Here is a 12,075-nt window from a genome sequence, read left to right on the forward strand (position 1 = left end):
TGTCGGGGGTCAGCTCGCCGATGATGATCTGGGGTGGGGCAGGAGGGGCGGCAGCAGTGAGCGAGGTGCGAGGCGCAGGGGGCTGGAATCCGGTGCTGGGGCTGCACCGAAGCCTCAAACCAAACGACCCTGCCAGCTGCTGCGCGCCAGGAACCGTCACTCATTGCACGTAAAGTGGCAGAGGCAGCAGCGGCAGCAGCAGGGGCGGCGGATGCAGCGGCAGCCAGCGCCTGCCAGGCAGCTCGGGATGGCGCCGCACCTGCAGCTGCGTGGTCTTGCCGGCGCCGTTGACGCCCACCAGGCCCACGCGCTCCCCCTTTTTCACATCCCAGCTGATGTCCCGCAGCACCTGCTGGTTCTTAAAGGTGATGGCCACCTGCAGGGAGCGAGGCGGAGGGGGGGGGGGGGGGGCGGGCGGGCAGGCAACGACCACCGCCCTAGGGCGAAAGAGCGGGCTGGCAAGGAGAGCAGGGGCGAAAGTGGTGACGGGCGGCAGGGCTGGGCCTCACATTCTCCAGCTTGATGCCGCTGCCGATCCCCGAGGAGCCCGACCGGCCCTTGGCGGCGTCGGCGGCCGCCGCGGGAGCCGCCTCTTGCGCCGCCGCCGCGCGACGATGCGGCAGGCGGCGTCGCGGCGGGGCGGCCACTGCGGCGCTGCGTGCTGCTGGTGCCGCACTAAGAGCTGGTTGTGCTGCTGGTGCAACCTGCAGCGGCGACAGTGCGGATAGAGGTGGGCACGCAGGCGCCGCAATGCGCACTCTTGGGAGGCGGCAGCGGCGGGCGGGGCGCTGGCGCCACCGCCGCTGCACCCACAGAGTGTGCCCCGCCCACCGCGCCTCTCACCTTAGTGTTCCCTGCAGCCCCCCCAGAGCCGCATGCGGCGTCTGGAGAGCCCCCCTGGTTGGTGCGGTGAGGTGCTGCGCCATGGCTACCACTCCCCACGGTGTAGACGCCTCTCCGTTGTGTTATGAGCCCGAAAACAGCCTGCTGCGCCGCCTCCGTGCGGAATGACCGTGGCACTCTTTGTGGCGGCTGTGTTGAGAAGCCCCGAGCGCAGCACAGGAGAGAAGATGGTTACACGCAGAACCAGACGGCGGCGCAGCGCGGATTGCATGCATGGCTGGATAACTCGGAGTACGACGGCTGTACCGCTGGCGGTTGGGCGCCCTCCGCTGGGCGCGGCACGGCGGCACATCATCCGCCTGCTGCCCTGCCTCGTCCTGCCGTGCATCAGGTAGGTGGCGCCTCGGGCGCCACCACCGACAGGACCTGCATGCAGTGTACAGGCAGGGCCTCCTTGTGCTGCTGGAAGGTGTGAGCTGCAGTTGGCGCCAGAAGCCCGCCTGCTGCCCCCCTCAACTCACCTTGTCCGCAAACTCGTTGAAGTTGGGCGCCTGCAGCGCCCTCACCAGCGCCTGCACAGCAGGCGGCAGCAGCAGGGGCGGCGGATGCAGCGGCAGCCAGCGCCTGCCAGGCAGCTCGGGATGGCGCCGCACCTGCAGCTGCGTGGTCTTGCCGGCGCCGTTGACGCCCACCAGGCCCACGCGCTCCCCCTTTTTCACATCCCAGCTGATGTCCCGCAGCACCTGCTGGTTCTTAAAGGTGATGGCCACCTGCAGGGAGCGAGGCGGAGGGGGGGGGGGTGAGGCGGGCGGGCAGGCAACGACGACCGCCCTAGGGCGAAAGAGCGGGCTGGCAAGGAGAGCAGGGGCGAAAGTGGTGACGGGCGGCAGGGCTGGGCCTCACATTCTCCAGCTTGATGCCGCTGCCGATCCCCGAGGAGCCCGACCGGCCCTTGGCGGCGTCGGCGGCCGCCGCGGGAGCCGCCTCTTGCGCCGCCGCCCGCGCGACGATGCGGCAGGCGGCGTCGCGGCGGGGCGGCCACTGCGGCGCTGCGTGCTGCTGGTGCCGCACTAAGAGCTGGTTGTGCTGCTGGTGCAACCTGCAGCGGCGACAGTGCGGATAGAGGTGGGCACGCAGGCGCCGCAATGCGCACTCTTGGGAGGCGGCAGCGGCGGGCCGGACCGCCGCTGCACCCACAGAGTGTGCCCCGCCCACCGCGCCTCTCACCTTAGTGTTCCCTGCAGCCCCCCCAGAGCCGCATGCGGCGTCTGGAGAGCCCCCCTGGTTGGTGCGGTGAGGTGCTGCGCCATGGCTACCACTCCCCACGGGGTAAACCCCTCTCCCTTGTGTTATGAGCCCGAAAACAGGCTGCTGCGCCGCCCTCGTGCGGAATGAACGTGGCACTCTTTGTGGCGGCTGTGTTGAGAAGCCCCGAGCGCAGCACAGGAGAGAAGATGGTTACACGCAGAACCAGACGGCGGCGCAGCGCGGATTGCATGCATGGCTGGATAACTCGGAGTACGACGGCTGTACCGCTGGCGGTTGGGCGCCCTCCGCTGGGCGCGGCACGGCGGCACATCATCCGCCTGCTGCCCTGCCTCGTCCTGCCGTGCATCAGGTAGGTGGCGCCTCGGGCGCCACCACCGACAGGACCTGCATGCAGTGTACAGGCAGGGCCTCCTTGTGCTGCTGGAAGGTGTGAGCTGCAGTTGGCGCCAGAAGCCCGCCTGCTGCCCCCCTCAACTCACCTTGTCCGCAAACTCGTTGAAGTTGGGCGCCTGCAGCGCCCTCACCAGCGCCTGCACAGCAGGCGGCAGCTGCCTGGTTGGCGCGGCCTCCACCAGCGCATCGACGCCACAGAAAGAGCGAGGCACACTAGCAGCAGCCCACCCAGCCCCTCTGCGGCGGCAGCATCATGCCCGCATCCCGCTCCTGCCTCACCCGCTCGGCGTTGGGCGCCGCGTCGATTTCCGCCACCACCTTCTGCAGCCTCTCGTCCCGCAGCATCCACCGCACCTCCTCGCTGGCCGCTGCGTGGGGATGCAGGCGAGATGGGCAGCAAGGGAGTAACAGATGTCGAGAGTGAGCATGCAAGAAGGGGCGTGGCAGTTGAGGCGGAGGCTCAGAGCGGGTAGTCCACCCTCCACACCAGCAGCAGCCATGCAGTGGCAGCCATGCAGCTCAACCAGCCAGCCATCATCAAGCCCTTGTCCAGCCTGCCCACCTAGCTGCTCAAACTGCTCCCACGAAAGGTGCGCCGTGGCCCCATCCCCCGCCGGCGGCTCCGGCTCAGCCCCCCGCTGCTGCCAGCGCTGCTCCTCGGGAGTGAACCGCACCAGCACCTGCTGCACCACAAGGGCCGCAAGCTGTGCACCCGCTTGATCCGCCTCCTGCTGCTGCTGTTCCTGCTGTTGGGTGCTGGGCGGCGGCGCAGCGCCGTCTTGTGGCGCTTCTTGCGGCGGCACTGCCACTGCCGCAGGCGTGCCCTCTGCTGTCCCGCCTGCCTCGCCGGCTGCTGCTGCTGCGGGTGCCACCGCCTGCCACCTCATGCTGCGCACCGTCCCTGACCAGGGCCCCCGCATGAGCATGCCTCGCTTGTCCGCGGGCACCAGGCCCACAGGGGTGCCGCCCTGTGTGACGCACGCCAGGCGGCCGCCCTCCAGCTGCTGCAGGCACAGCGGGTCGCCTGATTTGAGGGTGGCGGCGCCTTCCTGGAACGCCCCCAGCCCCTGCAGGTACAAGTCCAGCTTCTGCGGCGCCGCCATCGGCCCCGAGCAATGGCGGGCGGGGAATGCCTTGGCCTCTTTGCCGGGTGATGAAGAGGGAGGAGCTGTGATGAGCTAGTCTCTGAGTTGCGGAGCAGTGCATAAATGCGGGGGCGACGTTTCCCAACCCATCATGCATGCCACGCCGCACCCGCCACCAGGCACCGCCACTCGCATTCATGCACAGCTAGCGTTGCAGCGGCTGTGCATACATGCTACTGTTCTGAGCAATACACCATCTCAGCGCATCCTTTCCAGGCTGCCTGGCAACCTTCATCGGCCGTCGGCCCGTCGCGCCGCCGCTCGCCGCGACAGCTCTCCCCGATCCTTCGTCAACGCCGGCCCCTCCCGCTGACGTCGGCGCCGTCAGTCCTGCTTGGGCACCTGGGCGAGGCTGCCCCAGCCGCCAGCGCCGGCGGCGGCGGGCGTGGCGGTGCCCGAGGCAGGCACCCCCGCCTTGACCATCACCATGCTGCCCTTCGGGCGGCGGCCCTTGTGGTTGCCCGCCTCCAGCTGCAGGGAGGCAGGCGGGGAGGGAGGCGGCACGTGCCCCTCAGCCCAATCCACGCATGTACACTGGAAATCCCAGAGGTGCAACTATGCAGCTGTAGGAAGCCTGCCCTGCTGCATGGCACGGCCCCCCAGCCAGATGCGCCCTGCGCCCACCTTGCCGGCCAGGAAGGCGGCGATGTTCTGGTTGACCAGGTCGGGCCTGCAGCAGGCGGCAGGCAGCGCAGTCAGCAGCCACCGATCCAGGCCGCAGCACCGACAACCATCGGCACCCAGGAGGCAGCAGCAGCACCAGGAGATGGGCAGCAGGCTGTGCCCGCCCACCCGCCTGCGCGCCGCCCCACCTGTCCTGGTTAGCCCAGTGGGAGCAGTTGTCCAGGCAGACGGTGGTCAGGTGGTCCACCAGTTCCTCAGTCTTCTGCGGTCGCGGGCGGGAGAGCGCCAGCGTGGTGCTCCAGGTCAGCATTGGCGACGGCGCTGACCGGCTGGCAGCCCGGCCCAGCCACCACCGCCACTGGCGGTCAGTTGCCAGCTGCCTCAGCTTGCCCGCCCACCTCCACACCCACACATCCCCACCACAGCCCTGCCCCCACCCGTGCCCACCGAGTACATCTTGGGCAGGAACACCGAGTCCTTGTCGGCGTACAGGAGCAGGGTGGGGGCGGAGATGAAGGTGTAGTAGGCCCTGCAGGTTGAATCCAGCACACGCGCAGGCACATCACCGTGTTGTGCCACATAAGGGAGCTCAGGAAGGGAGGTGTGGGAGAGGCGCGGGCTGAGCAGGGCACGGTGGCTGCAGTCCCCACCTCACCACACGAGCGGCGTGCCTCACTCACTTGTCCACCTCGGCGGTCCACCACTTGGTGGTGGAGGCAAAGGAGGCGCGGTAGTAGTTGATGGCGGCGGTGAGGGAGCCAGGGCGGGAGAAGGCGGCCTTGTACCGCTCCAACTCCTGCACGCGCGGTGCGGCACCCGAGCGGCGCCCGTTGGATTGCGGTGGCGCCCAGCCACCAGCACGTGGCAGTGCAGGTGGGCAGACGGGGATGCCGCAGGAGGAGTGGCGCTGGCGCAGCATGAAGATGGTCGTGGGTGAGCATGCAAGCAGCAAGCGGCCGCCAGCAGCAGGCGGTGGACAGAGAGGCAGGCGGCAGGCGGCGCACCTTCTCTGTGATGGCACCAGGCGTGAGGGCGCCGTGAGGCGCCTGCGTCATCCACCGCCGGATCTCACGGAAGTCTGCGGGCACGGCGGCAGTGGCAGGTAGGGAGGGGGTCAGTGTGCCTGCTTCACCTCCCCACCACTACAGATTCCCGGCGCACCTCCGTGCCGCAGGTACGCCTCTCCCAGCCGCGACTGGAACAGCAGCGTGTACCACTGCCTGCATGCGAGGCCGCGGCGACAGTAGTGGGCTGCGAGCGGCGGCGGCAGTGCTGTAAGCCACGTGCTCTGCCGCATGCTCTGCTGCATGCGGCAGCAGGGCAGCAGGGCAGCAGGGCAGCGGAGCCCCAGGCAGCGCCACTGCCTGCCCCGGCCCACCTGCTGACCATCTCCCCATCAAACCGCTCGGGGTCCTTGTATGCGGCGGGGTGAGGGCAGGTGATCACCACCAGCTTCGCCACCAGCTGCCAGGAGGAGAGACGGAGGAGGGAGGCAGGCAGGTGAGCAGGCTGGGTGACGGTGACGGCGCTGCGGGCAGCGCATAGCGACTGGCCAGCCAGCCAGGCTGCCAGGCGCCACACGCGCCCTTCGACTGCCTGCTGCTGCTACCAACCACAGCCAGCCGGCCCCAGGCATACCTGCGGGTAGTAAATGCTCATCAGCCAGGCGATGCCGCCGCCCCAGTCCTGCCCCACCTGAAGGCAACGGCGCCAGCGCCAGCAGCGGCGGCGGCGCATGGCGCTGACAAGCAGGGGACACCAGCAGCAGGCAGCAGCAGGTGGCGGCTGCAGGCAACCGCTCCCATCAGCAGCCGGCCACAGCCTCCAGCAGCAGGCACCAGCAGCAGCCGCACCACAATGGCCTTGGAATTGCCGGTGGCGGCGATGACTGCCGCCACGTCGGAGCACACCTTGTCCACGGTGTAGCTCCTCACCCCCTGCACGCCAAGACCAGCGTGGGCGGGGCGGCAGGGAGGAGATCAAGGGGGCAGCAGGCCGTCGGAAAACAGCGGTGCACTGCTCCCGCCTCTCGCTGCTGTGGCATCAGGCGGGCTGCACAGCAATGAAGCCAGCATCTGCCGCTGAGGGCTGCCCAGCAACCCGCCTTGGGCGCGTCGCTGCCGCCGTAGCCCCGCAGGTCCATGGCCACCAGCTCGTACTGCCCAGCAAACTCCTGCGGTACAAGCAAGGTCAGCGGTACAGGACACTTGCTTGCTGGAGTGGAGTGGTGCAAGCCAGCTGTGCTAGACGCTACCTGGCGGCAGCGGCATGCACGATGCCAGCATGCCGGCAGCACGCAGCGGAACGCAGCAGGGGTGCCTGGCAAGTGGCCACACGCCCGGCAGCTCTCTGCAGCTCAGCACCTTGAGCTGGTGCCTCCAGGTGGCCCAGGTCTCGGGGAAGCCGTGCAGGAAGAGCATGAGAGGCTTGCCGCTGCCCAGGCCGTGGGTGGCGGCATGCAGCCTGCACATGTGCATGGTGGGGCACGCGGCAGGTGGGCGCTGGGCGGCACGCAACACGCCCCGCAGGTGGGAAGCGCTTGCCCGCATGGCTGGCCTGCATGCAGCCCATGGGGCGCGTTGCCCCCACTGCCACAGACAGTAGTCCCATCCAGGCTCTGGGTCGCTTGCCCTGGACGCCCATTGCGCTGGCGCCGCCCCGGGCCCCAGCATTCTCCACCGGCAGCGCCGCACCTGACTCCAGCATTTTCAACGTAAATGTGCTTCATGTCTGGGATGGGGTCGGCAAATTTAAGATTGCTGCGGTCGACCTTGCGGAAGTAGCGCACGGGGCTGCTCACAGGCGGGGCAGCCGGCAGGCGTTTGGCATGTGAGGGCGCAGGAAGGCTTCAGGCGGCGCGATGTAAGCATACATCTTCTTAGAGCGGGCAGGGTCTGCGTGCCAGATCCAAGCCACAGCCACATTAACACGCTCGCTCCTCCCCACCACTTACTTGGCCAGCATGCGCCCAGCCAGCTTGGCGGCCATACCCACCCAGACGGGTGTGCACAGCGTCATGAGGCCACAGTACTGCACCTGGCCTCCGATCGTCATGGTGGAGAGTTTGGCAGACTAGAAGGCCTGCAAGGGGTCCAGCAACGCAGGGAGCCTCACGTCGATTGCCAGCCAACTGGCGGCTGCCGGCGGTGGGCCGCATGCGCCTCAAGAATGGCGCGGTTGACCCGTCTACGGCATGGCTCGGCGCATTGAACCAAACTTCTTATGAAATTAAGCTGCCAAATTCACGCTCAACGGGCTCTCGGCCGGCCAATGCAGCCCGGTCGTCCCGAGGGCCAGCTGTCACTCACCAATTGGCAAAACAGCGCCTGTTGCGATTGCCGAAATGGATGCAGGAAGACGCCCAGATTGCCCGGCCGCGTGGTCGCATCCAGAAATGGCGTGCTGATGCTGCCGTACCGCCGGTGCGTAGTACGCCGTCGTGGGGTCACCCGACGGTCGGCCATGGCGCAGCACAGGGCTGCCGTTGAGCAAAGAGTTGCCAGAGGTCCAGCCATATGCGCGCCATGGCACGGTCCAGCTGTGAGCAACCCTCGCACTGCGCTCTGCGCTGCGCGGCGGGCGGTGCGGCGTGGGGCGACACAGCCAAATGTCTGCCCGGCGTAGATGCAGCTGCTGACCGATCTACTACATGTTTGGGGCACGCAAACACTTCGTGAGCACGTTGCGTGAAAACATGGTTGGTGGCGCCACGATTGTGGCGAGTATGCCACTAGGCCATCGGCCGTGAGCCTGCCGATATGCAGGGAGTGCTGTTACAACAACGCGCAATTGCCTGAGCGCCACCATCGAAATTTCATAAGGGGCCGACGTGGAGCGCCACCTCTGTGCCGCCCGATCGCCGCCTCGACGGAGGGCATGGCGGTTTCCTTTTCAACCTCAGCTGCCCTGTCATCCAGTCCAACACGCAGCGCTGGGCATGGCAGCACCGTTCTGCCGGGCGCTGGCTGGGCATGAGAACACATTGCCCTGGCACGGCCGGCGGTCTGCAGCGCGAGCTCGCCGCGAATGTCCGCCAGAGGCATTCATGCCTGGCACACCTTCCCTCCTCCCTTCACATCTTCCCCATTATGCAGTCGGGAACAACCTGACGCAATTCCTGCATCCGTTAGTGCATGGGCTCTGTCGGTGGCCGAGCGCGGTGAGACGGCGGCGGCGCCGGCGAGGGACCTGAGCAGGGGCATCAAGGACTCAATGGACGATCGGCCATCGCCCCCCAGCTAGATATGCCATCGGCGCAGCCGTGAAATGCCCCCAATTCGTCGAGCTTTGGCCAGGTGGCGAGGTGCAAGCGGGGCGAGGACGCTGTGCCGAAGCTGCTCCTCTTCACCCCTCTAGCCGCCGATTCTGGCCTCCCCACGCCGTTTCCCGGGCTCTCTAACGCATCAACCGAGATCTGCGCTGCCCACCGACCCCGCGCCCTCACAGTAGAGTCGCACTGTGCCCGCGTGCCTCTGCAGCAACTTGCAGCAGCTCTGAGGACCGGATCGCCATGTTAAGAGCGCCATGAGGGGTGCAGAGAGGCCCGCAGCGTGGCTGTGGCTGGCAGTGGTCACCCTCGCGGCTGCTGCATCTGACGAGGGAACAGACCTGAGCAGCGACCCCTCGCTCATCGTCAAGGGCAGCCGGAGCCTGCTGGGTCCCAGGCAGCCGCGCCACCGCGCCTGTGGGACAAACCATGTGAGGCCGGTACTCTCGCGCCACTCTAGTGCCACGACCTGCACCTGCAGCCCACACTCTGCTGCTGCGCAAGGTCCAGGCGCCCAGAATTGGATGCTGTTGTCACCGTCAGCTGCTGGCCCTGTGGTTCCTAACCAGGAGCGTGCTCCTCCCTCTTTGCCCGCCTGCTGTAGCACCACCCGCTGGCGTCGGTGGCAGCGGCGGTGGCAGCGGCACGGCCCAAAGGCGGCGGGGACGGCAAGATGCAGGCAGCAGCCGCGGCAGCGACAGTCACCTTCCCGCTCAGTGGGGTGAAGCTGCCGATTGTCTTCCATGGTGCGCGATGCTGCCGCAGGCTCTCTTCCACACAGAACCCTCCTGTGTTCCCCCTTTCCTTCCGCCCCCCAGGAGAGCAGGCCCGGGTCGGGGGCTTCCGCCCCCGCGCTGCCGGCCCCTCCTCAGAACAATAATTTGTGCTGGCCTGGACCCAACCCTTCTCCCCTGCAGTCATCCACTGGCGGGGCTACTCCAGCCTGACCGACAAGGGCGCCCCGCCCGTCAGCACCCAGGAGATCCAGGCGCAGGTGGCGGTGCTGAATGCCGACTACTCAGGTGGGGCGCGGCTGCACGCTGCTGGCTGTCTATCCAAAGACTCAGTTGGCCCTGCTGACGCAACGCGGGGCAAGCGGGGGCATCTATTTCTCTGCTCCACCCAGCCGCCGGGCCCGCCCCACGTTCCTGCCTGGCCGCAGGCACGGGGCTGCAGTTCCGGCCGCCAGACGTGCGCTTCTACGAGAGCCAGGCTTGGACGGGGGACTGCTACAACAAGATGGGGGACATCCTGGTGGCAGTGAACACGCAGGCCGCGGCCGCCGTCAACGTCCTCGTCTGCGACCTCTCCTCCTCTGGTGGCGTGCTGGGGTGAGGCCGTGGCTGGCGGCTCCTTGCGTAGGCAGGCAGCAGGCAGACAGGCAGGAATGGGTGCGACGCCAGCTGTTGGCGCCATCCTGCCGTCAGGCGCAGGTTCTATCTGGCAAGCCCAGCGTCCTTGAGCCTGTCCGGGCCCATGCCTGCCTCCCTGCAGTGTGATGCCTGACCTGCCCAACGGCAACAACCAGTTTGATGCATCTCAGGTGCGCAGCAGCTGACACAGGCACTGGCCTGGTCGGGCCCCGCCCACATTGCAGCCTGCGCCTGCACCTGTGCCTGTGCCTGCGCTGTACCTTCCCCGTGCTCTGCAACAGCCCTGCAGTGGGTGCCTGGCTGCCGTCGCACCCCTGCCGGCTGTCGCCCCGCAGACTGCAGTTTTGCTGTCTCGCCGGCCGCCGCCCAAGTGCCCACCCGCAGCTTCCATTCTTTATTCCGCACCTTTTTCCAGGCCGTGGCTCTGGACTACCGCACCCTGCCCAGCGGCCCCTACCTCAAATACAGCGGCGGACGCACCCTGACACACGAGCTGGGCCACTATTTCTCCCTGCTCCACGTCTTTGGAAGCTGCGCCACCGCCTCGGGCGGCAGTGACAGCGTCTCAGGTGAGGCTTGTGGCGGCCTCGGCCGGGCACTGCAGGGAGGGAGAAGACTGGCGACGGTGGTGTGATTTTGGCTGCCTCCGGCTGCCTGGTGGCCGCTTGGTCAGAGCAGAGCCCTGCCCAATCCCTCTAACCCTCGCTGCCACCTTCCCGACCTCATCCTGCTGCGCCCTGCAGACACGCCGGCGCAGCTGACACCCTCGCAGGGCTGCCCGGTGGGCAAGGACAGCTGCCCGCAGCAGGCAGGCCTGGATTCGGTCACCAACTTTATGGACTACAGCGAGGACGCCTGCATGACAGGGTTCACGCTGGGCCAGATTGTGCGCATGCGCAGCGCCATGTCGCAGCTGCGCCCCGCCCTGCTGCTCGCGGCCCTGTCAGAGGGGGAGCCGGGCCCTCCACCGCCATCGCCCTCCCCGCGGCCGCCGCCACCGTCTCCAGCGCCGTCGGGCTCGGGAGAGATCAAGATCGATACTCCCGACCCTATTTGGTCAGATCCTGGCTGGCTACCGGATGACTCTCCGTTGCTGGGATCTGGCCCGCTGCCTGTTGCTACTCCGCCACCTAAGCCGGCAAATAAACGGCCGCCGCCATGGCCGAGGCCAAAGCCGCCGCCACGGCCAAAGCCGCCACGGCCGAAGCCCCCACGCCCACCCCGCCCACGTCCACCGCGGCCATTGCCGCCCCGGGCTGTGCCACGGCGCCGACCCCCACGTCCTAAAGGGCAGCAATAGCAAAAACCCTTCGCAGCTTTGCATCATGTCGGGAGCTAATGAGGTGGAAACCGTCCCCACCTTCAGATACCTCGGCGTGCACCTGCACTGCCGGCAGGCCTTTGCCTCGGCGGCATCGTATCGGGCGGAGGCTGGGCGGCGCGCGATGCACCTGCTGCGTCGCCGCCTGGCCGAGAATGGGTTGCAGGACCCCCTGCTCAGCATGCGTGCGTTCAAGTCTTACGTCCTGCCGACGTTGTCGTACGGGGCAGAGATCTGGGCGCCGCAGCTGATTCTGCAGGGCAGGACGGCATGCGAGCGGGTACAGCTGGAGTACCTGCGAGGGCTGCTGGGTGTGCGGGACAGCACCCCAGCCCTCACTGTGCTGGCAGAGACGGGGCAGCTGCCGCTGCCCGCCTACTGGACCTTGCAGGTTGCACGCTTTGTGAGCAACCTGCAGGCTATGGGCGGCGAGCGGGTCGCCCGTCTTGCCATGCTGGATAGCGTTGCGCTGGCTGCCGACACGGACACAGGGCTGCCACTGGCCCGGCAGCCCTGGGCAGCGCAGGTTAGCCGCGTTCTCGCGGCGGCCGGCGCCCCCTGCGACTTGACTGCTGACGAGGGGGTTGCCATACCTGAATTGGCGGAAGCGCTCCTGGAGCGCCATGTTGCCTCGTACACGCATGCATCCGTGAAGGTGCAGCGGTACATTGAGGACGTGTGGGGGGGCAGCATCTCTGCGGAGGCCTACACGCCTGCGTCGTTCCTGTGCGATGTGCCCGAGCGCCGGCGCCGGGTGCGCCTGGCGCAGTGGCGCACGGGGCTTGTGCTTGTGTGGGCTTAAAGTCTGGTAAAGCAAGAACTAGCTTGCAACATAGACTC

General features: G+C 67.7%; 4 protein-coding genes across 4 annotated transcripts in view; 1 reads left to right on the forward strand and 3 right to left on the reverse strand.

Moving 5' to 3' along the window:
- The window catches only part of CHLNCDRAFT_28318 (hypothetical protein), a gene marked incomplete at both ends in the record, with an annotated part of 5,929 nt that extends 4,135 nt beyond the window's left edge, over window positions 1-1,794 (reverse strand). Inside the window, 3 exons of the mRNA XM_005843204.1 lie at window positions 1,013-1,167; window positions 1,361-1,613; window positions 1,747-1,794. Coding sequence (XP_005843266.1) covers window positions 1,013-1,167; window positions 1,361-1,613; window positions 1,747-1,794 — 456 coding nt within the window. The remainder of the gene's footprint in view (window positions 1-1,012; window positions 1,168-1,360; window positions 1,614-1,746) is intronic.
- A 663-nt stretch (window positions 1,795-2,457) lies between these two features.
- On the reverse strand, window positions 2,458-3,608 carry CHLNCDRAFT_141293 (hypothetical protein; the record flags this gene model as incomplete). Its single annotated transcript, XM_005843205.1, has 4 exons — window positions 2,458-2,496; window positions 2,592-2,642; window positions 2,785-2,873; window positions 3,068-3,608. The coding sequence occupies 4 exons, from the start codon at window positions 3,606-3,608 to the stop codon at window positions 2,458-2,460; spliced, it is 720 nt and encodes a 239-aa protein (XP_005843267.1).
- Window positions 3,609-3,974: 366 nt separating this feature from the next.
- Window positions 3,975-7,328, reverse strand: CHLNCDRAFT_141294 (hypothetical protein; the record flags this gene model as incomplete). Its single annotated transcript, XM_005843206.1, has 15 exons — window positions 3,975-4,121; window positions 4,275-4,320; window positions 4,463-4,536; window positions 4,722-4,803; window positions 4,955-5,070; window positions 5,279-5,352; window positions 5,436-5,494; window positions 5,653-5,738; window positions 5,913-5,969; window positions 6,113-6,211; window positions 6,292-6,326; window positions 6,375-6,447; window positions 6,638-6,737; window positions 6,968-7,066; window positions 7,228-7,328. The coding sequence occupies 15 exons, from the start codon at window positions 7,326-7,328 to the stop codon at window positions 3,975-3,977; spliced, it is 1,248 nt and encodes a 415-aa protein (XP_005843268.1).
- A 1,470-nt stretch (window positions 7,329-8,798) lies between these two features.
- On the forward strand, window positions 8,799-10,997 carry CHLNCDRAFT_55279 (hypothetical protein; the record flags this gene model as incomplete). Its single annotated transcript, XM_005843155.1, has 8 exons — window positions 8,799-8,972; window positions 9,146-9,287; window positions 9,459-9,563; window positions 9,704-9,872; window positions 10,036-10,084; window positions 10,204-10,483; window positions 10,658-10,820; window positions 10,862-10,997. The coding sequence occupies 8 exons, from the start codon at window positions 8,799-8,801 to the stop codon at window positions 10,995-10,997; spliced, it is 1,218 nt and encodes a 405-aa protein (XP_005843217.1).
- Window positions 10,998-12,075: the final 1,078 nt, after the last annotated feature.

This window comes from Chlorella variabilis (assembly GCF_000147415.1).
Source record: "Chlorella variabilis unplaced genomic scaffold CHLNCscaffold_33, whole genome shotgun sequence".
Taxonomy (NCBI): Eukaryota; Viridiplantae; Chlorophyta; class Trebouxiophyceae; order Chlorellales; family Chlorellaceae; genus Chlorella; species Chlorella variabilis.